Raw genomic sequence first — 25,586 nt, forward strand, 5'->3', positions numbered from 1 at the left:
CTAAATTGTTTTGCATACTTCTGAATGTAGTAGATATGAATAATCAGCCTGTGTTCTTAATGAATCTATTTGTATTTCCCCAATCATTTTCTCTAGTGTAACATTTGCTGGGATCATAATAAAAAAAAAGCAAAATTCAAATCTTTAAATTATGTGTGGAAAGCTGACTTTTAGGCTGCTTAGTTAAGTAAGTTGATTTTTTAATTCAAAAATTTAATCTTTTTATTCTCAGAGAAAATTTATGATTAAAAATTTGAGGACTTCCCTGGTGGCACAGTGGTTAAGAATCTGCTTGCCAATGCATGGGACACAGGTTCCATCCCTGGTCCGGGAAGATCCCACATGCTGCAGAGCAACTAAGCCCATGCACCACAACTACTGAAGCCCACACGCCCTAGAGCCTGCGCACCTCAACTACTGAAGCCCGCGCATGCTAGGGCCTGCATGCTGCAACTACTGAGCCCACATGCTGCAACTACTGAAGCCCACGTGCCTAGAGCCCATGCTCCGCAACAAGAGAAGCCACCTCAATGAGAGGCCCGCGCACCACAACGAAGAGTAGACCCCGCTCACCGCAACTAGAAGAAAGCCCACGCGCAGCAACAAAGACCCAACGCAGCCAAAGATAAAAAATAAAAAAGTACTAAAGTTCTTTAAAAAAAAAATGTGATGCTTTGAAACTAAAGCATATATAGCTAATGATAATCCCTACTTAAATTAAGGCAAACTGAGTAGAGTTAGTGTAGCCCAGTAAAATGTTTTCGTTTTGTCCAGTATAAGTACAATAAATATTTCATGTTAAAGGCTCCCTTTAGATCACAGATTTAAACCTTTTTTAATTATTAAACTCTGCATTTAGTATCATTTGAGCCCAGTTAGTAATTTTTTAATATGTGAAGTTATTAGCTAATCTCTTTTTATTTACAATCTTTTCACTTTATCACATGAACTGCCTACCAAATAAAGTATATATGTTGATGTTACATCTTAAATCAACTTTACAAAGATGAACAAATATTTAGGGTTTTTTCTCCCCCTTTTTCAAGCATTACCATCATTCTTTTTTTTTTTAATTTATTTTTGGCTGCGTTGGGTCTTCGTTGCTGCGCCTGGGCTTTCTCTAGTTGCAGCGAGCAGGGGCTACTCTTCATTGCGGTACGCATGCTTCTCATTGTAGTGGCTTCTCTTGTTGCGGAGCACGGGCTCTAGGTGCAAGGGCTTCAGTAGTTGTGGCGCATGGGCTCAGCAGTTGTGGCACACAGGCTTAGTTGCTCCGGAGCATGTGAGATCTTCCCAGACCAGGGCTCAAACCCGTGTCCCCTGCATTGGCAGGCAAATTCTTAACCACTGTGCCCCCAGGGAAGTCCCTACCATCATTCTTAGGTCTCCTTTTATCCTCTTGTTCGCGCTTACTTGTAAAAAAATTTTTTTTAATATTTATTTATTTGGCTGCGCTGGCTCTTAGTTGCGGCATGCCGGATCTAGTTCCCTGACCAGGGCTCGAACCCAGGCCCCCTGCATTGGGAGTGCGGAGTCTTAACCACTGGACCAACAGGGAAGTGCCACTTGTAAAATTATATTTGGTCTACGTGAGGCTGTTGTATAGCTGATGCAAACTGCATTATGCTTATGATTCATTTTACTGCATTTTTTTAAGATTTCCAATTAATGTATTTATTTGTCCTTTTAGTTAGCATATTTTTGGTGGGTGAGAAGTGATAAGGACTCCATGGAATCCAAGTTCCCTTTTAATTCTGTAGCTCTGATGATATGTTCCCAGAGAAAATGTCTCTAATACAGTGTGTTTGCCTTCATATGTCATCATCATCATCCAGGAGCTCTCAGCCAGGTTAGCTGTGGTTTCAGCAGACCTGCATCACAATTTAATTTCTTTCTTTGCCCAAGCTACTTTTCCGTGACTTCCACACCATGTTCTAGCAGACAATTGAATGGTGGACATACACTGCTGGTCCTGGAGAGCCTCCTGTTGAGGTGGGAGGCAGCTGCGGCTCACCCTGGGAACACAGACACTGGTGGCAGCCATTCTTTGGAGCTTGTTCTACTGCGTGGACCCTGGTGCTGACGGGTGCCATTGTGGAACCCTCTGTCTAGCTCATTAGCCCTCTCATTTTACTGCATTTTGGATCCATGTTTGGCATGCTTGAAATTGTGACCATACCTTGTTATGCCAAAGGCAAATACACAGAAAATGTATCTGCTTTTGTGTGAAGGCTAAAGGGAGGATGTCAAATTTATGTTTGAAACATAGGCAGTTATTGTCCTCCCAAGTATCCAGTCTTTCCTTCTCCCTTCCATAAAGTCACCCAGAGATCCTGGACATTTTGGTGGATTCACAATCTGGGTGGGGCTTTGAGTTGTTTTCCCTGGAGGAGGGTTAAATTTGTTCTGTAGTGAAAAGGGGGATTCTCAAGAGTTCCTAACTCCCAGAGGGGCTGACTAATGACACAGGCTGCTCTTGTTCTCCAGCTTCCAATCTCTCAGTTTTCCTTTTACTAATAGAGCCCCCATCCCTGTTCATGTTTCAACTGTCCCACTAGAGCCCATGTTTCTCATATTGCCTTGTAATTAGTTGTGGCCACATGACTAGGTTTTGGCCACTGGGATATAAGCAGATGTGATATATGCAAATTCTACTTCATACACTTAAAGTTGATATTGCTTGCCCTTCACTTGCTTCTTCCCTCTTCCCACAGGATGGAACATAGAATCATGACTTTATGTTGACCCATAAAATCTAGGAAAATACCCTAGTGATGGTGGATTAACAAAATGAATAAAACCTGGCTACCTGAAAGATGGCTTGAAGCAGGGCTGTCTGTCCAACTGCAGAATACTAAAAGGAAAAAAAATTCATATATATATATATACCATTTGTTACTGTTGCTGAACTTGTACCCCAACTAACGTGTACTTTGTGTTAGTGTATAATCTGATTTGCAAAACAATTTGAGGTCATTTTATACTTTGTCTATCTCCCATGCAATGATTCATGAAATTCGGTTATTTACCTAGTGCATTTTTCTCTAATTCATCATCTTCATCCCCACTGTTTGGTTAAACTAATTAGGTTAAGGCCCTCATCAACACTTTTTTTTTTAAACATCTTTATTGGGAGTATAATTGCTTTACAATGGTGTGTTGATTTCTGCTGTATAACAAAGTGAATCAGCTATATGTATACATATATCCCCATATCACCTCCCTCTTGTGTCTCCCTCCCACCCTCCCTATCCCACCCCTCTAGGGGGACACAAAGCACCGAGCTGATCTCCCTGTGCTGTGCAACTGCTTCCCACTAGCTCTCTATTTTACATTTGGTAGTGTATATATGTCCATGCCACTCTCACTTCGTCCCAGCTTACCCTTCCCCCTCCCTGTGTCCTCAAGTCCATTCCCTACATCTGCATCTTTATTCCTCTCCTGCCCCTAGATTCTTCAGAGCCTTTTTTTTTTTTTTTTTTTAGATTCCGTATATATGTGTTAGCATACGGTATTTGTTTTTCTCTTTCTGACTTACTTCACTCTGTATGACAGTCTCTAGGTCCATCCACCTCACTGCAAATAACTCAATTTCGTTTCTTTTTATGGCTGAGTAATATTCCATTGTATATATGTGCCACATCTTCTTTATCCATTCATCTGTCGATGGACACTTAGTTTGCTTCCATGACCTGGCTATTGTAAATAGAGCTGCAGTGAACATTGTGGTACATGACTCTTTTTGAATTATGGTTTTCTCAGGGTATATGCCCAGTAGTGGGATTGCTGGGTGGTATGGTAGTTCTATTTTTAGCTTTTTAAGGACCCTCCATACTGTTCTCCATAGTGACTGTATCAATTTACATTCCCACCAACAGTGCAAGAGGGTTCCCTTTTCTCCACACCCTCTCCAGTATTTATTGTTTGTAGATTTTTTGATGATGGCCATTCTGACTGGTGAAGGCCCTCATCAACTCTTGACTGAATTATTGTAGTAACTTCCTAACTGGAGTCTTTGACTTCATTCTGGTCCTTCAAGTTTATTATCCAACTGTCAACCAAATGACATACTTGAAAGAGAATTCTAGATTCTGCTTCTAGTATAACCAAGTAAGCTCCTGATGGATTGACTTTATCATATGTAACAACTATAAATTCAGGGGGAAAAAAAACTAAAGATGCAGAAGTGGAACCAAGAGCAGGCAGGTTCTGGGTGGAAGTCAACACTTGGGAGAGAGGAATGGCATTAGATGAGTGTCTCATTTTTATGATATCTTGCCTGAGAATGGCCCAAATCTCTAGCTGAATCACGAATCACATATGTGTGGGGAGGAATCCAAGCATCCTAAGAATCAAAGAACTAAACTGACATTTGAGATGCTGCCCAACAGAAAGAGAATCAAACCAAGTTAATTGCTTTCTTAACCAAGCAAACGAAACACCTCCAGAGGCATGTCCCAGAATCCAGAGTGTAACGTAATAAATCCAACATCCATGATACAATCCAAACTTACCTGGCATACAAAGAAATATAAAAATATGACCTAGTCTCAAGAGAAAACACAATCAGTGGAGGTTCACCCCAAGATCTTATTTCCAACATCTGGAATTGGCAAAGATATTACAATGGCTCTTATAACTATGCGTGACGATGTAAAGAAAAACATTCTCATAAATGTACAAATAGGCAATCCCAACAAGAAAATAGAAGCTATAAGAAATTACCAAAAGGAAATTTTCCTTGATTGAAGACATAAACTGGCAAATTATAGAAAGCTCATGAGAGGTCCAATAAATTGCATTATTTAATTGCATGTATAATAAAAGTATCTCTGGAAGGTAGTTAACGAGTTTGATGTTACTGTCTCTGGGGATGGGAACTGGCTTTCTAAGGTAGCAAGAATAGTAGAAAGACTTCCCACTATATAAGCTTTTGTATCATTTGCATTTGAACCATGTAAATGCATTGCCTATCCAAATATAAATTCATAAAATGGAAATAAAAAATAAAATCTTTAAGTTCAAGTGGAGGAATGGGGCTTAGACAAAGGAAGATACACTTTCTTTGAGATAGGAGGCAAAACCGAAGGGCAAGAGTCAAGTAGAGACATTTGTTAAGTTGGAGGGTCAAAGTATTGGGATTAGGTTATGCTGCATATGAAACCCAAAACAACGACTGCTTAGACAGACAGTATCTGGAGTTGGCAGTCCACACCTGGTATAACAGCTCCACAAGGTCAGTCCACACTTCGTCTGTTCAGTTCTGCTATCTTCATCACATGGCTTAAATCCTAAAGGTCATTTATGGTCAGTAGTTGGCTGCTTATACTCGATCCATTTTTTTTCCCTGTTCTAACCTGGTGAGAGGAGGGGATGATGTGACTGGAAGGGGGATTTTCAGGGCTTCTCCCTGTAAGGTACCTTCCTAAAAGTTCTATATAACACATCCACTGGCCAAAAGTTAGATCCACGGCCACACCTAACTGCATGAGAGTCTGGAAAATGTAGTCCTTATTCCAGGCAGCCCAATTTAATCAAGCTAGGTTCTGTTACCAAGGATAATGTGTATTTGGTGGGCAGATGGCAGTCTCTGCCTCAGTGAGCAAGTTGAGGGAATTTCAACCTGATAGCTTCTATTTTCTCTGAAGATGGAGACATAGTGATTTGCTGAAAGGGCAGAAAGGGGTATGTGGCTGGCATGAGGACAGTGGTAAAAGTCTGAAATAACTAATGTGAAGAGTAAGAGAGATAACTGAGGTGGGACATGCAGAAAAATATGTTTCAGGTGGGTTAGACATCATGCAGTTGTGGTGCATCAATCTTCAAGGTGGTGTGATTTTTTTTTTCCTATGGCATTCAGCAATCTGGGAGTAGCAGGTCTGTGACAGAAGCTATTATTTAGGAAGAATGTGCATAAGGTTAGTGAACAGCACTGGGGATCTGTCTCAAGTTTGTTGCTGCAAATACTGTGACATAATCTAAAAATTCAGCAGATTCTGATCCGTGGCTTGCAGGATCTCAGTTCCCCGACCAGGGACTTAACCTGGGCCACAGCAGTGAAAGCCTGGAATCCTAAGCACTAGGCCACCAAAGAACTCCCTCTCCTTTTTTTTTTTTTTTAGCAGATTCTTAATCATGGTTAGAATTTTCTAGTTTTATACATACTCTGTATCCCAAGAGATGGCTCAAATTTTTGAAGGAGGTAGAGGAGGACTGCCAGTTGCAATAAACCAGGTGAGTGAAACTAGTCCTGAAAGTCCTTTTAGATTTCTGTGATGAAATGTAAAAAGTGTCTCCAAATACTTTTTTTTTACAGATTTAATGTATTTATTCTACAAATATCTAATTAATGTCTGCAATATGCTAGACATTGCCCTAGTCAAATGGAGGAAGTATCTAACTTCATTAAAGTTTACCTACTGGGGCAAGAAAGACAGCAAATACATAATGTCGAGAAATGGTCTGCATGTCGTTCCCTCCTGTGTAATTCCAGGAGTCACAACATTTCTTGCAAGAGTCGCCCAATCTATTCTCTCTCCCCTCCAAACCCTTCTACTTACAGTTGCCAAATCAATCTTCCTATTTCCTGTCTAAATTATGCCTTCATTTGAATACCTTCAATGGCTCCTTTGTGCCTGTTGAACAAAATTTAAACTCTTTACTGGCACCTACCTTTTTACCTACTTTTCATTAACTTCCCGGTATGTGTCCTATGATCCTGCCAAATTACTGTCACCATTCACCAGAAAAAATGATCTCCAATTTTTCTGAGTCCCAGTTTGGACGCAATCATTTTAGAGGGATGGTGGTTGTAGAAGCCACACTGTAAAAGAAGAAATGACTAGTGTAGTAGTCATGAGGGCGGTACACAAATATTCTGTTTTTCCTTCAGGGCACACTGTAGAGCTCAATGTCCCATCTCTTTGAAATCAGGCTTGGCCACATGACTTGCTCTGGCCAATGAAATGTGGACAGAAGTGGCACGTCTCGTGTCCAGGCAGAAGTTATGCAAGTTATCACATTTTCTTTTTTCCACTGTCCAGGGTCCCAGTGCCTGCATCCACTCTACCGTGAACATATAGAGTAAATGAGAAGAAAAAAATTCCTGGCGTTTGAAACCTCTTCAATTTATAGAGGTTACTACAGGGTACCCTAGTCTTCCTAGACTAGTACAACTAGTGAAGAGACAGAAGTAGTAAATGTAAGCCACTGTTTGGAGGTTTTTTAATTTTAAAAATTAACTTCATTGAGGTATAAATTATGTACAATAAAATGCATCCATTTTATGTGCACTGTTCAATGTTTTAATAAACATATACACCTGCTTAACCACTATAATTGAGATATAGAACATTTCCATCACCTCAAAACATTACCGCATGCCTTCTTGCCGTCTAGTCCTTCCCCTCACTTCTCCCAACCCCCAATCCAGCCTCAAGCAAACACTGACCACCTTTCTGTTACTGTCGACTACTTTTGCCTGTTCTAGAATTTCATATAAATGGAGTCATGTAATATGTATTTATTTTGTGCCCTTTGAGAAGCTTTTAGACTATAAATTGCTTTTATAATTCAACATACCTTTTCACTCATATAAAAAATGAAGGTTGATTCAGTCTAACTAGGGTAATTAACCTGTACCTCCCTGAATTGTTTTTTCATTTCAAAAAGCTATACTAATTATACTTTCCTATACTAATTATACTTTACATCACAATTAAGTTCAAATCCATCATAGCAAAACTATTATTTTCTACTTAGTTGAGAATTTTACAAGACTTTCAGCTTCATGAAACATTCTATTTTGTTGACCGTTTACCCAATGCCTACAACGCTGTCTGGCATGTATTAGTTGCTCAGTAAACATCTGTGGACTGAATGGATGTATTTCCCTTGAATTGCCTTTAGATAAGTCTGTGTTAAATTTAATGGGATGCTTTAAAATCAGAATTTTAATTACCATGCACTCCTAAAGGATAACGTGTCTTAAGTGCCTCTATGCCACCTTAGGTGGAAATAGAGGATGGAGATCCTGGAGGAAGCATGGCCACTAGTACTGTCGGGTACGTATGTTTCTGTACATCGTGGAATATACTTTTGTTGTCTGGTTGCATTAAAACGTTGACCAAAAAAATCAAGAATATAAAATTCCACCATCATTGTGTCCGAATACCTTTGTTTACCCATTCTCTATTTTATTCATGTTATGTCGTGACAAGCGCCTCAGCCAAATTCTGAGTATTTGGTTCTAAAACAGGATATGTCACAAACGAATTGTTTGACCCTTGACACTCACCTGTAAAATAGACACTCTGACCTCCTAACCTCTGAAGAGAGTGATGAAAATCAAGTGGGAGGAAAAGTGAGGAAGCACTGCAAAACACATATTGAGGAACACGAGATGGTAACTCTAATTTGAGTCATTACTATCCGCCTCTGCCCACTCCGCGCGGGAGGCTTGGCGCGGGACTGCGCAGGCGCGCCCCGCCGGCCCCGCCCCTCCAACGTCGGCCCCGCCCCACCTCCGTCGACCCCGCCCAGCCGGCGTCCGGCGCGCGCACGCCGCCCGGCGTCCTCGCTCTCAGGGCATAGCTCCGCTTGCGCCGGAGTCACCGAGGTTTCCCCCCAGCACCGGAAGTGACCCTGGCGGGTTTGCCTTCAAATTCTCGGCGAGTGGAAGCAGCGCCCTGAGGCTGGTGACGGTTGGACCAGGCAGTGCTGGGTCCGTGAGCGCAAAACACGGTGGTTGGGGCAGGACAGGGCAGGGCCCTCCTTCCTCGCTGCCCGGAGCCCCGCTCGGCCCTCCCGCTCCGCCTGCCGCTGGGCGGCTTCCCGAGGAGCCTCGGAGACACAGGTGAGTGTTGGCTCTCTCGGTCTCCTGGGGATCCCCGACCCACGTGGCCGGGTCGGCGAGGGATTCGGGAGCCTGTGATGCGATCCCACTGCGCATTCTGCTGTGAACTTGCCGGTGCCTGCGCCGAGGTCCTAGGTCCTTGCTGTTGTCGCTGACACCTGTGGCTCGGGTGAAGGTCCCCCTACCGGAGGAGTCCTGTCCGGCCGGAGACTTCTGGGGGCTCCTGCCGATCCCACTCTAGGCCTGTCTCCTTAGAGAAGTCTCCGGCCGAGAGAACCTGTTTTTATTTCCTCGCTTTTTTGACTGGTCCTCTCCCGAATTCGTCCACACCCCCGCCCGAAACCCTCTACCCTAAAAAAAAAAACCCAAAGCCTTGACTTTGGGGATGCAGCTTCGTTTCTTATGTTTTGTTAGGTAGGTGTGCTATTGTTGAGGATGTTATTTCTTATTTAGTTTATTCTGGAGCCGGGCGTCCTCTGGGAGGCTATGGCCCTTTTTGTTTAGAGTTGATACCTTTCCAAAACGTTATCCCTCGAAACTTTGTTTCATACTGTATATTATATGGTGATGAAGTTAGCGATGAACGTGGATCCTTAATGCCTTGCAGTGGAGAGTCTCAGGCCCTTATTTACTCAAAAATAATTTTCTCTTTTAACAGCGAAGTGCCAATTTTATATCAGTTACTAACTTTTATATCAGTTACTAACATTGCTGCTCTCTTGAAAGCACTCATTTGTCTTCCTCTTTGAAATCAGACCTTTAGATACTGCTGAGGACATTCCTAACGTTTTAGAATGTGTGAGATAAATCTTTGCCCCATAGTCACAATGCTAGAACACCAAGGTATCAAGAAAGATTCTTGTGATGTTCATACAGGCCTAAATATCACAGTGTGCAGCCTTATTTTCTTTTCCAAAGGAGATGGTTTTTGTAATCAGTGAGTTCTCACACAAAGAAATAGTGGCAAAACTCTTTGTCTTGTATTAGTATTAATAACTTGTGACTTGTTTCATATCTTAAAAAAAAAAAAAAATGCAGTGCCAATCAACTTTCCAACATTCTTAGACTATGAAAAGCTATATAAAGCTCCTTTATGGCATTGGTTATTCAAGACCTTTTTACATTTTATAGATTCAGTATTAGGCATATTATATAGTCTACAACGGATATCTGCATCTTATTTTGAAACTGGTATCACAATTCTGACAAATACTAAGGATTAGAGAATCTTGTAGAATTTACTGTATTAAAAACAATGTTGAATTTCTGTTTACAACAATGGTTCTGGATTGTTTGTTTTTTAGCTGTTTGATTGGTTAAAAAGATACTCTTTGTGGACCACACAGCATCACATTGTTTGCTAGAAATTTTGCTGTAATATTGAGTTTTTAGTGTTTAAAAAAATTTTGACTCTGTTATTTGAATTAAAATTTCATGTTGCATCTTACTTAGTTTAAATGAATGAATTTAGTCATTAAAATAAATAAATAGTACACTTAAGCAAAAGGGTGGTTCTGATAGGAAGGATCATGTAAAGGAAAAGCTTGCTGTGAGATAAAGCATGCACCACCTATGCTTATGTTTATTTTTCTCTTTAACAATCTCTCTTTAAAAACCAACAGTGTGTTTTTGGACAGTCTCATTTTTTATAATTTTATAACCTCATTTTTGTTCTATTAACTGAACCAACAGGCAGTGTTTACAGTTCACTGTGGTTAAAATTTGGTCTACAGGCTTTTCTTCACATATATTCATTTCTTCAAGTACTGCCAGATATTGTGTCAGGTAGACCCAAATTCTGTCTTCCTAAAGTGTAATTTTGGCAATGATAAAGATATATTCTTGAAAATTGAAGAATCTCATAAATTTACAGTGTTGACATTCATTTGAGAAGAAGAATGATACTAAAAGAATAGGAAAAATTGTTTTTTTTCTAACATTTAGTCATTGCATGGTATTTTGATACATTTTCAGTAAACACATCGTTTCTTTGATAACCAAGAATTTTTCAGGTCATTTTTAACGTGGCCTTGGATTGACTTTACATTTGTTTGTTAGAAAATGTCAATTCATTGGCTCCTCAGGAATTTTATCTGACTAGAAAGAAGTAGCCATAACACGGAACCTTCAAAGAAGGCCTGGAGTGACTTCTGTGAATTTTGGAACATTGAGCCCTGGCCCTCAGAAATACAAAAGGACAACCTATATATAAGTAACAACTTAATTTAGATTTTTTTTTTTAGTTGGGGGAAGGGAAGAAAGATCTGGAGGGAGTCTGTTAAGGAAAAGAGAGAGAGATGGAAAAGACGTTAGAGTCTTGCTGTCTCTGCTTATCCAGATCAGCGATACACTGCCAGCAGCCAGCTGCAGCTGTACCCTTCTAACATTATTGCTCAGACGAGTGTCACTGTAGGGCATATACAGCTTCAGAGCAAAAGCAGGCACACAGCTCTGGTAGGGATGAGTTGAGGATCAAGCAGTGTGAGAGTGCTGAGGGTCAGAAACTGGACAAAGGTAAGAAATCTTAGTAGTTAGACAAAACCTGACAGTATTCATTCATTCAAAGATTTACTGAGTATCTGATGTGTGAAAGGAGCATGGTTCTAGGTGCTGGGGATATATCCATAAAATAACAGAGAGCCTTGGTCCCTGACCACAGAGCTCTTATTAAGATGGAATATTTTCAGTGGTCATGCTTTTCAGTCATGGGATTTTTTTTTCCTTTTCTTTTGGACCTCAGATGCTCAGTCTTGAATTACTTACAGACCTCAGTTCATAGCTGTATTGCTTCATGACAAATTACCCGAAAACTTAATGGCTTAAAACAACAAACATTTATTGTCTCACGGTTTCTTTGGTCAGGCTCTGGGCATAGCTTGGCTAGGTGCTTCTGATTCAGGGTCTTGCACAGGCTGTAGTCAGGGTATCAGTCAGGGCTGCATTTATCTCAAGGGTCAGCTGAGGGAGGATCCAGCTTCCTGCCTCCCTCACATGGTCGTTGGCAGGATTCAGTTCCTCTGACTGTTGGACTGAGGGCCTCCATCAGTTCTTTGCCATGTGGGCCTCTGCACTGGGCAGCTCACAGCATGGTAGCTGGTTTTCCCTTAGAGTAGTCCAACGAGAGAGCAAAAGACAGTAAGCGAGGTGGAAGTCCCAGTCTAATCTCAGAAATGATGTTCCATTATTTTTGTATATTCCATTTGTTACAAGCTCACATTCAAGGGGAGATGATTACACAAGGGTATGGACACCAGGAAGCAGAGGTCATTGAGAGCCACCGTACAGGCTCTCTGTGATCACTGATGGATATAAGGCCCTTCTTTTGTTGTGTTTATTTTTGGTTGCTCCCCTACCCTTCATCCTCTGTTTTCATTCATAATTCCCTATCTCACCCTCCACAGACACTGTAATATATTTAATATGTATTCTTAGGTGTGTATGTGTCCTTTAAAAAAGAGTGTTTTATTCACCATATATATCGGGTTGGCCAAAAAGTTCGTACAGGTTCCATGACATCTTAGGGAAAAACCCGAACAAACTTTTTGGCCAACCCAATAAATATAGCATAATTTTAAGTTTATAAAATGATCTTGGCATTTAGACCTTGTTCTATGTCTAAGTATTTTTTATACCCAACCCTGTATTTTGATGACCTATCCATGTTGCTATTTGCAAATTTTGTTCATTGCTTCCATCTGCTACGTAGTAATCCACCATATTTCCTTATCTATTTTCTTAGCAGGGAATAGATAGATTACTTCCAACTATTGATTTCTCAAACAGTTCTGTCATTAACATCCAAAAACAAGTCCCTTTGTGGATCTGTGTGAAATTTCCTCTGGAATATTTACAGAAAAGTAGGGTTGCAGGGTGATAGGATATATGCATACATAATTTCTCTAAGTACTGCCAGATTGTTCTCCAAAATGATTATACCAGTTTATGCCCACACATTGTATGTGAGAATGTCCTTTTTCCCAAATAATTGCCAATACTTAGTATTATTGGATTTATTAATTTTTTTAATCTGGTAAATGTAAAAGGGGTCTCTCATTGCATTCTTCTATTACTATTATCTGTACTTGTTAACCGTTTGGGTTTTCCCTTCCATGAATTACACTTTATGCCTTTATGCGCTACCCATTTTTGTATGAAGTTCTTTTGTCCGTTAGTGTGAGGAATTACAAGGATGGATTTTCTCAACTTAGATTATAATTGCATTCCTGGGATAAACCTTCTTGGTCATGGAGTGTGTGTGTGTGTGTGTGTGTGTGTGTGTGTGTGTGTGTGTATGCGCACTGATACATTGTTAGTTAGCTAATCGTTTTTTTTCTTTTTTTTAGTTAGCTAATCTTTTATTTAAGATTACCACATCATGTTCATAAGTGAAATGGACTTTTTATTGCTCTTAATTAGTTTTGAAATTGAGGTGATTCTCACCTCATAAAAAGTTGATCAGTTTTCCCCTTGTTTTCTGGGCCGATTTTTATGTGATTGGAATTAGCTTCTGTCTAGAGGGTGGGTAAAAACCCACCTATAAAAACCCCATATCCATATATCCACATCCTACTAAGTACAAAGACTGTGCTTAGTTCTTGTATATGGAAAGTTTCAGGGAAGATGCGTTTAGCATTTATTGAAGACCTACTCTTTGCCAAGTACTACGGTAGGTACTCTAAATAGCCATTTATTCCTTCTAGTGCAACTCTTGGAAATAGTTACTATCCCAATTACAGATTTAAAAACTAAGGCTCATTAAAGTTAAGGGGCTTGACAAAGGTGGCAGAATTACAGTTCTAACCAAGATTCTTCTAACCTCAAAACACGTGTGTTTTCTGCTGTGTCACAGTGCCCTCCAAAAAATGATCTAACATTCTACATTTGTTCTGCAGATGTTCAATAAGACTTGTACGTCACACACTGAAGTTACCATCTCAGACCTTTCCTCTGTAAATCCTGCTCTAAAAGAACTTAGAGGTTCAAGGTAGACAAGTGCCTTGAGATGAAGGCCCCAGTAAAGTGCCAGGGGACTTTAGAAGGGGGAGGGCTTATTTTGAACTGGGAAGTTCAGAAGGTTGACATACTGGGAGAATTGCCATCTGAGTGGGGTTTAGACACATAGATAGGGTTTGACTGTGGGAACTGAGAAATTTCTTTGAAGGAGTGGAAATTAGCATGAACAAATGTATAGAGATGGAAAGTACATTGTGAGCGTCTTCAGGGATCCTTGGAAAGTATACTTTTAAAAAACTCTTTGTAGTACTTATTTTTAAGAGGTAATATTAAATGTTTCTTTCTTTTTTAGCTTATAATTGAGCATGAGTCTTCTTATGATTAGTGAGAATGTAAAATTGGCCCGTGAATATGCATTGCTGGGAAATTATGACTCTGCAATGGTCTATTATCAGGGAGTTCTTGATCAAATGAACAAGTATCTATACTCAGTCAAAGATACATACCTCCAGCAGAAATGGCAACAGGTAAGAATCATGACTGATGTTTGTTTTAATGGTTTAAAATACTCAGATGTAAATAGGTAGTGCTTTTGCAGCTATACATTAAGAGTGTATAATTTATTACGTGGATTTGTATGTAATGTTTCTTAAAACTTGATTATTATATTAGTCCATATTCGCCATCATCAGTATGATGAGTTCTACTCAGTTATTCTAATTTTTGGAATCTAATAGTAATGGTTTTGAAATTTTTTTCTAGATCACATTTTTACCTGGTAAAATTAGAATTGACTTTATTAAGCTATTGTTGAAACTGCAGATGACACCTGAATCTCACAAGTACCATATTCTCTATAGAACATCATAAAGCAGACCATACTTGCATCCCACGTGAGGAACTTTAGTCACTGAGGACCAGTAAAAGTTTATAGGTAGAAACTATAAACAGGTCCAATTGAATATGGCATTTATAATAGGGTTCAACAATGTCACAGGAGAGAAATATTATAGAAATTAATAGTCTTTTTGTGCTGGTCTTCTAGGTAGAGTATTATCCCTCAGATTCTACTAAACTGCTTTTTTCATAGTATTCCATATTTGTCCTAAATTTCTTTAAAAGAGAGAAATATTCTACCTCTTTGAACTTAACTCTTTCCTTAAGTCTGCCTCTGCATATTTTACATTAGAAGGGGAAAACACTTTATTTCATAAAGAGTCTTAAATTTGTCACTGAAAGACTTTTAAGACCTTTTGTTCTTAGGCCAGCAGCTTTTACTTAAAAAGTCTAAGCTTTTTTAGAAGGATATTTAAATCATTTAGTTTTAAAACCAAATATTACTAACTTCATTTCAGTATTTCATATATATGTGTGTGTGTGTGTGTGTGTGTGTGTGTGTGTGTATATATATATATAGTTTTAAAATTGAATCAAGACTGCTTTTTAAAAAAATATATTGGTTGTGTGTGGATTGAGCCATTTATCCTCTGAAGCTTTGTTTTTCAAACTGTGGGATGCAGTCGATTAGTGAGTTATGAAATTAGTGGATTCTGTTCAGCATTTTTAAAGTCAATTAAGTAGCATAAGAACCATCAAAGCGCAACTTGCAAAAGTATTGTTTTTACCAAACTTTGAAGTTACAGCTAACTTTTAAATTTGTTATGCACTTTGAATAAGAACCATAAGTCAGTCATGATGGCTTAAGTAGCCAGGATACTTAATTCATTTTATCAGAATTAATTTTGCAATTAGAAGTAAAGAATTCATGAACCATTATTAAAATTTCAACAGAATATTTTGGTATGGTTTCCTGGATATCTGATGTCAAAATGGAGGCTTCTGACATCTTTAATAAATGGCCCAACTTAATCTTGGCAGTGATTTATTAGTTACAGAGATTTAAAGAGCCATATTCTCCTTTGAAATCAGGTTTGGCAGGAAATAAATGTGGAAGCTAAACACGTTAAGGATATCATGAAAACACTAGAAGGCTTTAAACTAGACAGCACTCCATTAAAAGCTGCACAGCATGAGCTTCCAGCATCCGAGGGAGAAGTCTGGTCCCTGCCTGTACCTGTTGAACGAAGGTAAGTGGAGACCCTTTAAGAAACACACTGGCACAGAAAACTGATAGCATTGGTTCTACCTAGGAAGAGAACTGGGGACTGAGAGACAGGAATGGGAGAGGGTTTTTTACTGAATACCTTTTGTAACTCTTAAATTGTATATCATGTAACTCTGCCTCATTTCAGTAAATTAAATTTAGGTAGACATAGACCAAAAATATGCTTTTGTGAATGAGCTTAAAGTAGTGGAGGCACTGTTATCTTATGGAAGGAATATGGGGATGGAGATTGAAATATCTAGGCTCTAGGTCTGTATTATTATTTGTAGCTCTGGGAAAATCACATAACCTTTCTAGAGCTCAGCTTTTTGTTATGTAAAGTGAGGGAATTAGACTAAAGCAGTGGTTCTCAAAAAGCTATCACAGAATACTGCTATTTATCAAGCTATACTGCTGCTAAAATTTAAAAATGGGCTTTTTAGTTCACAGAAAAAAAGAAAAGATAAAATGTTCTCAATTATAGGTTTTTCTCTGGTATTTTTATCCCCAGCTTCCTATTACCTGGTGCCAGCAAATGAACAATTAGTGAAAGTTGATATTTACTGAAATGCAAAAGAGCCAATTATGCTTAGTTCCACTGCATATTTTTTAACTGACAGGTGTGCAAGTGGGTGTCATTTATCTATTTTACTCACATAACAGATTTCCTAGTTTATATTGTGGGTTTAAATACATTAGTGTAAAATAGAATTGTACAAAGAACACTGACTTTCAGGTTCTTTGTCCCTTAACCAGTTTGAGAACCTTGCATTAAAACATTGCTCAGGTGTTTTTCAGGTGTTTAAGATTCTGTCATTATAACTGTTAATTCTCAATTGTATTTTATGATAGGTGCTAGATATTGAGTGCTCACGGAGTTCTGAGCGCTAATATAGGATACACATGTTACTTTATTTATTTCTTACAATAAGCCTTCCAAATAAGTCATATTTTCTCTGTGTTTCAGGTAAGATAGCTGAGGTAGAGGGAAGTTAAGTAACTTTTTCCCATTATCACAAAGGTAATAACTGGTGGAGCTAGGATTCGAACCCAGATATGTTTGATTACAAAGCTGGCACTCTGCCATACCAGTCATTCCCAAACTCTAGCATACATAAAGATCTCCTGGGATACTCATTCAGAATGTGGATTCCGGGGCTTCACTCCCAGAGAATCTGGTGTAATAGCAGGTGGAGCCCAGAAGTCTTCAGGTGATTCTGATACAGGTGGTCAATGGATCACACTTCGAGAAGTACCATACCAAAGTGTTCCCCCTCCAGTTTAAAATTAACTGATGGGTATTGATTGTTTCTTAGCCACTTTGATTTTCTTCAGCTCCAGATAAAAGTACTAATGTTCTATTATTGACTCTGATACCTTCTGAATATTTACTAAATTTTACCCTTACTCAAAGTACTTTTATGTATATTTTCTGTTTTATTTTAGAATTCACTAAAAATAAAAAAAAAAGTACAGCAATAGGCTCATTAAAGACAAGTAGGAAAATGCATAAAAGTAGGGGGGAAATCCTAGAGTCATCCTAGTGCAACTTCTAGCCTTTTATGCATTGTTTATTTTCATAGTTGTAGTTGTGCTATATCCATAATATAGAACCTTGTACCCTGTTTTTCTTAAAAATCCTAAAAGTAGACAACAATTATCATACACTTACCAAATACCGTGTTAATTGCTATACATGTAATACATGCAAAACAGTCTTAGAAGGTAGGTACTAAACTTTTAGCCCCAATTTCTGATAAGGACACTTAAGCTTAGATAGGTTAAGTAATTTGCTCTTTATATTGTAAACGTTGATAATTTATAAGCCATCTTAGACCTTATTCTCTGCTGCTTTTAAAGGGTTGTTTGCTAGTCTTTTGAGGGATATAACCTACATAGTTAACCATGCTCTTATTCATTGTTTCCTCTTTTTTTTTTAAATTTTATTTATTTTTGGCCACGTTGGGTCTTCATTGCTGCACACAGGCTTTCTCTAGTTGCGGCGAGCGGGGGCTACTCCTCGTTGCGATGTGTGGGCTTCTCATTGCGGTGGCTTCTGTTGTTGTGGAGCACGGGCCCTAGGACATGCGGGCTCAGTAGTTGTGGCTCTCAGGCTCTAGAGCGCAGGCTCAGTAGTTGTGGCTCACAGGCCTAGTTGTTCCGTGGCATGTGGGATCTTCCCAGACCAGGGATCTAACCTGTGTCCCCTGCGTTGGCAGGCAGATTCTTAACCACTGCGCCACCAGGGAAGTCCTCCCCTTTTTTGTTGTTATAAATAAAATGAATATTTTTCCACATTTATGATTACTTTTTCTTAATTTCAAAAGTAGAACTAATAATAGATGAGTCAAGTTGTGTTTTTTATTTTACCTATGAATATGTCTTACTCCTACTTTCTTTTTTTTTCCTCCTTCTGGAGAATCATCATTTGGCCCTTGTATTAGTCTACTCTGGCTGCCATAACAAAATACCACAGACTGGGTGGCTTAAGCAACAGGAACTCATTTCTCGCAGTTCTGAAGGCCAGCAAGGGCAAGACTAAGGTGCCAGCCAGTTTGGTTCCTGGTGAGGACTCTTCCTGAGCAGACGACTTCGTCTTCTCTGTGTCCTCCCATGGCAGAGGGGGCAGCAAGCTTTCTGGTGTCTCTTCATAAGGACACTAATTCTGAGATAGACCCCACCCTTTTACTCTTATTTAACTTTAATTACTCCCTTACTTCAAACGATCACATTGGGGTTTAGGAATTCAACATAATGAATTTTGGAGGGGTACAAACATTCAGTCTATAACAGCCCTGTAACTCCTTTATCAATTACTGGTAAGAACTTTCCAATGAATAGATGTGCCCAGTGATTATTCAGTTGATTTCAAATTTAATGAACTGTTTGTTTGCCACAATCTAATATGTGGAGGCAGGAGGGTTCTCTCTTAGGGGTAATGGAAAGTTGAGTTAAATGAGTCTTTCCTCTTGAAAAGTCTATGATGATGAACCCTAGTGTCCCTCCTTATTGCTTCTGGCTTTTCTTCAATATTTTTTTCTGTCTATGATTTTAAATGCCCTGGATTACTATTAACTACAAAGTTCTCCTCTTTGACTTTATTTGCTGCATCTTTCTATTTCTTCCTGTAATTTATTTTACTTGCTTCCTCAACTGAATATCCCTCAAAACTCTTTATTTTTCTGTTGGTCTTAATTTGTACTCATGCTTAAGAGAGCTTATTCTTTCAACTCTGGTGGTGATTCTAACCTTGACATCGCCTAAATTTTAATCCCATTTGAAGAACAGATTTAACTGATCCAGCATTCTTCTAGTGCTGTGCACAAATATGTTTGTACAGGAGTTCATTGAAGCCTTTTAGAGGAAAGATTAGAAATAGAATAAAACTTTTTGGTATGATTCTTTTAAAATGTCTTTTAAAAGTCAGCTGATGTCCCTCAAACATCTTCTCATCTCACTGAATAAAACCCAAAGTTTTCAGTATGTCCCTCAGTGCCACCCTGTGAGATCTGGTTCCCTGCTACCTCTGTGACCTAAGTTCTTACAGTTCTGTCCCTCTGCCTTCTTGAACAAGTCAAACACAAGTGCTTCAGTTCTCTGCACTTGCCTTTCCTTCAACTCACATGTTTGATGGCTTGTTCTCTCATTTCTTTCAGGTCTTTACTTAAATGTCACCTCAGAAAGGCCGTCTCTGATCACCCTACCTATATTATTCCGTAGACCCTACCATTCTTTATTTTCTTAGATAGCATTTAGCATCATCTGATGTACTGTTTATTTCTTCATTGAAACCCCCTCTGCCCACACACACACTTGAATGTGAGCCTGTGAGAGTAAAGGCTTTTATTAAAGTTATTTAAAAATTTTTTTTACCTTAAATGCAGAGTAGTGCCTGTCAGTAGTTCAGTAAATTATTTTTCGGATGAATGAATAGCAGTAAGAAATGGATAAAGGGACCTCCCTGGCGGTCCAGTGGTTAGGACTCCATGCTTCCACTGCAGGGAGCATGGGTTCCATCCCTGGTCAGGGAACTAAGATTGTGCAAGCCACAAGGTGCGGCCAAAAAAAAAAAAAAAAAAAGTGGATAAAGTGTGACACATTTTATGTGACTGACTGCCAGCTAGCCATTAAAAGTCATTTATGAGGTGATGATAGAGGAACGAATACCGGCAATGCCTCGTGATATAATGAGTAGAGAAAAATATGAGCATATGTGTATATAATGGTCCCAATTTTGTTTAAATGAAAGGCAACCATAAGAAAATAAACTAATATGTTAAGTGGTTAACTCTGGATAGTGGGGTTAAGGTGACTTTTTCAAATTCTTTATACTTTATTATAATTCAGTGTCTATTTTATATTATTTTTCTTAAGAGGAAAAATAAATATATATTTTAAAGCAGTATCCCTACTTGGCTATCCAAGTTTCTAAATCCAAAATTGAACCCTCATCATTCCTTTCACAGATATATTGGTTTGGTGTTATCATCCTCCCAAATTCTCATTCTCAACCTTTCACATCTAGGAGTATCTTTTTTCATAGTGTCTCTTAGATTTTTATCGTTGCTCCTTGAGCTAGGCCCTCATCTCATGCCTTGATAACATCTCCCTGCTTTTTGTGTTTCCTTCATCAGTGTATCTGATTTATTATTAGACTGATCTTTCTAAAACCTTTTCGGTGGCAGTCAGCTGAAAACCAAGCCTCTTGAACTGGCAGTATTTAGATCTACTTACTGAACCACCTTATCTGTTCAGTATCATGTTTTAATGTTTACCATTGTCTTTACAGTTAGTATCTTTATAACCTTTACATAGATTAAGCTCATCTTGCTTTCTTTGCTTTTCTTCACTGATTTTCTTGTCTGCAATTGTACCATCTTGTTTAGGTCAACTTCTGTGTTTCCAGGTCCAATTTACTTTGTCTTCAGGAGGCCATTCCCACTGCCACAGTACTAGATCTCTTTCACACTTGCTAGTATACTTGCCTAGTCTTATGTATCTTCTTCTTTCTTAACTATATTTGAGATATTTGAGGATAGGACTCCCCTGCCTTTTTTATTGCTTATTTTACTGGCCCCAACCAAGTCTAGAAGTGTAGTAGGAGCCTAATAGATATTTGAGAGGTCTAAACCCTGCCGCAGAAACAAAGATGAAGTGACCTCCATAAAGGTGAAGCACCATGCGTGAGTTCTGGGAACTGTCCATAGCCAGTGCTTATGTCAGCTTTTTTTAAATGGGAAAATGATTAAATTTTATTAATTAAAACAGAACTGTGATACATTCTAAATAAAATGGTACCAAATCGCGCATATATCAGTACATAAATGTGAATTCTACACCTGTGCTTTGTTCTTGCTCTTTCGATAAAACTCCCTTCTCTGATTATTGTTCTCTCTTCAGTTTCCAAGAATCAGACTAATTTTTCATCTATCCTTGATATACAATAGCTATTTCCTTTTAAAAGAGAGGTGATGCTCACTTGACTTCTATTATTTCTACCATATAACCATACTGCACCACAGACAGCTATGTCCGGTTTAAATGCTAGACCTTAGATTTCAGTGACCTCAAGTTTATTCAGTTCTATCTTGTGTTCAGTTGTTGCCTTTGCTTCTTTAGTTCATAAACTAACTTACACACTATGTGTGTTCATCTATATGTGGACCAACTCCAAGAGTTGATTATGATTTTCATGATCTTGTGTTTGATTAGACCCTCACCAGGACCTAGAAAACGCCAGTCGTCTCAGTACAGTGACCCTAAACCACAGAGTAACCGTCCAGGTACAACTGTCAGAGTTCACCGTCCGTCCGCACACAGTCTTCACAATGACAGAGGGAAAGCTGTTCGTTGTCGGGAAAAGAAAGAACAGAATAAAGGAAGAGAGGAAAAGGTAAATGTTACTGATTTTCATAAGTGAAAAAGTTATTTATTAACCTTAAAAATGAAGACTGTACAAATTTTAATAATTTTTAGTAATTAAATCTGCTACTCTAATAAAACCATAGTCACACCCCACCTAGGCTAGGATTTTTCCTACTCACTATTCAACAGATATTTTTGGTTGTTTTTTGTAATTTTCTATCTTGATATAATTTCATACTTGCAAACAAGTTACAAGAATGGTATAAAGAACTTCCAGTGTGATGAATTGGGAGATTGGGATTGACATGTATACACTGATGTGTATAAAATGGATGACTAATAAGAACCTGCTGTATAAAAAAATAAATGAAAGAAATAAAAAAGAACTTCCATATATTCTTTACCCAGTTTTACTAGTTATTAATATTATGTCCCTTTTGCTTTATCATTTACTCTCTGTATATATTTTATTTTTCCTGAAGCACTGAGAGTAAGTTGCAGAAGTCATGCCCTTTTACCCTTAGATATTTTAGAGTGAATTTCCTAAATACTAGGACATGGCTTCACATAAAAACAATGTAGTGATCAAAAATCATAAATTTTACATTGATACAGTACTGTTATCTAAAACACAGACCTTTATAAATTTTTGCCAGTTATTCCAATAATGTCATTTATAGCTTTCCCCCCCCACCCCCCTCCCCATGCCAGGACCTAATATAGAAGCATACATTGCATTTGGTTGTCATGTTTCTTTAGTCTCTTTTATTTTTTATTTTTGTATTTTTTTTAATTTATTTATTTTATTTCTTTTTGGCTGCATTGGGTCTTTGTCGTTGCATGCGGGTTTTCTCTAGTTACAGTGAGCAGGGGCTACTCTTCGTTGCAGTGCGTGGGCTTCTCATTGCGGTGGCTTCTCTTGTTGCGGAGCACGGGCTCTAGGCACAGGCTCAGTAGTTGTGGCATGCGGGCTCAATAGTTGTGGCCCGCGGGCTCTAGAGCGCAGGCTCAGTAGTTGTGACGCACAGGCTTAGTTGCTCGGCAGCACATGGGATCTTCCCGGACCAGGGCTCAAACCATGTCCCCTGCATTGGCAGGCGGATTCTTAACCACTGTGCCACCAGGGAAGCCCTCTTTAGTCTCTTTTAATGTGAACATTTCCTCTGCCTTTATCTTTTTTGGCCTGACTTTTTTAAGAGTTATTTTGTAGAATGTTCCTCAGTTTGGATTTGCCTGATGTTTCCTCATGATTAGATTTAAGGTTGTGCATTTTTGGCAGGAATACCACTGAAGTGAAGTTTTGTTCTTCTCAGTGTGTCATATAAGGAGGCACAACATGTTTATTTGTTCTATTACTTGTGATACATTGGATCACTTGGTTAGGGTGGTGTCTGCCAAGTCTCTCCACTATACAGTTACTCTTTTTCCCTTTATAGTAGTTTGTGGGGAGATACTTTGAGGTTATATAAATATCGTATTTCTCATTAAAGTTTCAGTTACTTGCTTTAGCATCCAGTGATTCTTGCCTGAAGCAGTTATTCCTCTGATAATTGAAAAATCATTTTCTAATGCTATTATCTCTTCTACATTAATTACTTGACATTGAACTGTAAGAAAAAGCTCTATCTCTTCCCCTTTATTTAATTTTATCAGTATGGACTGGTGGACTCTTATTCAGTGAATTAAAATCTATTACTATCTTTTTGATGCCTAAATTGTCCAAGATTTGAGGAGTGGGAGACCCTTGAAGCTGGATCTTAAGTCTTTTTGACACGTACTCACCATTCTCTGAGCATTTCCTCATTTTCTGGCAAAATAGGATGTTCCAGGCTCTTCGTGTATTTACCCCATTTCTCCAGGAAACCCTGGTTCCTGTTAGTGAGGAATGAGACTTATAAACCAATATCTCAGTACCAATTAACATTTGAGGGCCTGTGCTCTCTTGTAGTAAGAAGCATATGGGACTCTGAGAACCTAGTTTCTGTCCTCTCTACTTCCACCTCCCCAGTCCCTTGCCCCAGGCACATACCTAGTCTATGAAATGGTAAAGTACAGGCTCACTTGTTGGCTTGTTGTACCAAAAGGACCCCTCCACACCACCTGGGCAGAGTGAAAACTGGGTTATAGCAAATGTAAAGCCCCCAGTGCTGCCCATTCAGTCCTTTTCAAAACATCATATCAGCCCGTACTTCAAGATCTTTTTCCTAAATTTGCAGTCTAACTTTGTAATTCTGCTTGAGAACCTCATCCAGTAACCAGCCAAGCCACACCTTTAAATATAACCTTCCTTGTCGATATAGATACACATGTGCATTTAGCTCTTGATTTTGTGTCATCACCTTTATTCCCCGTCCTCCCCGTTTCTGGAGGTCATTTGCCATTGTACTTCTGGATAGTCAGTTCCCTTGAGTCCCTCTCACCATCGTTCTGTAGTCCCGTATTTCTGTACTTTCAGCAACAGCAGTTCTATCGTAGTTCCTGAAACAAGGAAGGGTATGGGGAAGGTGGCTAATGCCTCTGGCCTCATGCAGTATTATCAATACCAGGGTTGCCCTCGCCTATCATCTAGGGTTTGGGTTGTAAGCCTTTTAACCATCTGTGGTTTGTAGAGCTCAATGTCCTATACCTTTTTCATGTTGTATCTGTACTTTTATACCCTGAGAATTGATGTGTAGAACCTGAGGTACTATAATCAGCAAATCAGTTGTCCAAGATAAATTAAATTGAATTAATATGATTTGCTTGTTAAAACAGGAAGATATAAAGCTTTTCAAAAATATAGCATAGTGATTAAGAGTATGGGCTTTGGAATCAGGTAGACTTGTATTTAAGCGCCATCCCTGCTGTTTCTGGATGTATTACCATAAGCTACTTGGTCTTTCTAAATTTTATCCCCTCATATGTAAAATTACTTTAGCACCTGTCTTATAGAGTTTTTGTAGGATAAATAAAATAACTTTTTTTAAAAATTTATTTTATTTATTTATTTTGGGCTGTGTTGGGTCTTCATTGCTGCACGCGGGCTGTCTCTAGTTGGCGTCGAGCGGGGACTGCTCTTCGTTGTGGTGTGCAGGCTTCCTCATTGCGGTGGCTTCTCTTGTTGTGGAGCACGGGCTCTAGGCACGCAGGCTTCAGTAGTTGTGTCTCACAGGCTCTAGAGCACAACCTCAGTAGTTGTGGCACATGCGCTTAGTTGCTCTGCGGCATGTGGGATCTTCCCGGACCAGGGCTCGAACCCGTGTCAGCTGCATTGGCAGGCGGATTCTTAACCACTGCGCCACCAGGGAAGCCCCAAGATAACTTTTTTTTCTACCTAATGTGTGCTTAATAAATGTTAGCTATTGTTTCCCAAACATTCCAGGTAACTGAGATTTTTGTTATATATGCTATTGACTTAAACAGTTTCACCATTGCATTTTTTTAAATTTTAATGAAATATCTTAGAGGTTGATGACTACATTGAAAATGCTCTTTAATTTATCTAAATGCAAAGGTAGAATTATTAGGTTAAAAGTAGAATAAAAATAAATTCCCCAGAAGGAGGCTCACTTGAAAAAAAAGTTCTTATTTACCAATGGAAGTATGTTAGCCTTCAGTTTAAAACATACAGTGTTTCCATCACCCTTTGATTCTCTACTGTTTCAAGAATAGGGCAAAAGGACAAAGTATAATAAATAAACATAAAATCAGCTACATTAAGAGGAGATCTTATCTGTGTCTTTGCTGAGTGTAGACATGACTTACGTGCTAAAATCCTCAGGACTTGACAGCCAAAGAACAAGTGTATAGAATAGATTTTCTTCCCAAATC

General features: G+C 38.9%; 1 protein-coding gene across 1 annotated transcript in view; it reads left to right on the forward strand.

Moving 5' to 3' along the window:
* Positions 1-8,713: 8,713 nt before the first annotated feature.
* Positions 8,714-25,586, forward strand: part of KATNA1 (katanin catalytic subunit A1) — a 36,119-nt gene continuing 19,246 nt past the window's right edge. Inside the window, exons 1-4 of the mRNA XM_082474775.1 lie at positions 8,714-8,854; positions 14,160-14,334; positions 15,737-15,894; positions 21,624-21,804. Coding sequence (XP_082330901.1) covers positions 14,173-14,334; positions 15,737-15,894; positions 21,624-21,804 — 501 coding nt within the window. The 5' untranslated portion in view covers positions 8,714-8,854; positions 14,160-14,172. The remainder of the gene's footprint in view (positions 8,855-14,159; positions 14,335-15,736; positions 15,895-21,623; positions 21,805-25,586) is intronic.

Source organism: Balaenoptera physalus (assembly GCF_965194825.1).
Source record: "Balaenoptera physalus genome assembly, chromosome: 9".
Lineage (NCBI taxonomy): Eukaryota > Metazoa > Chordata > Mammalia > Artiodactyla > Balaenopteridae > Balaenoptera > Balaenoptera physalus.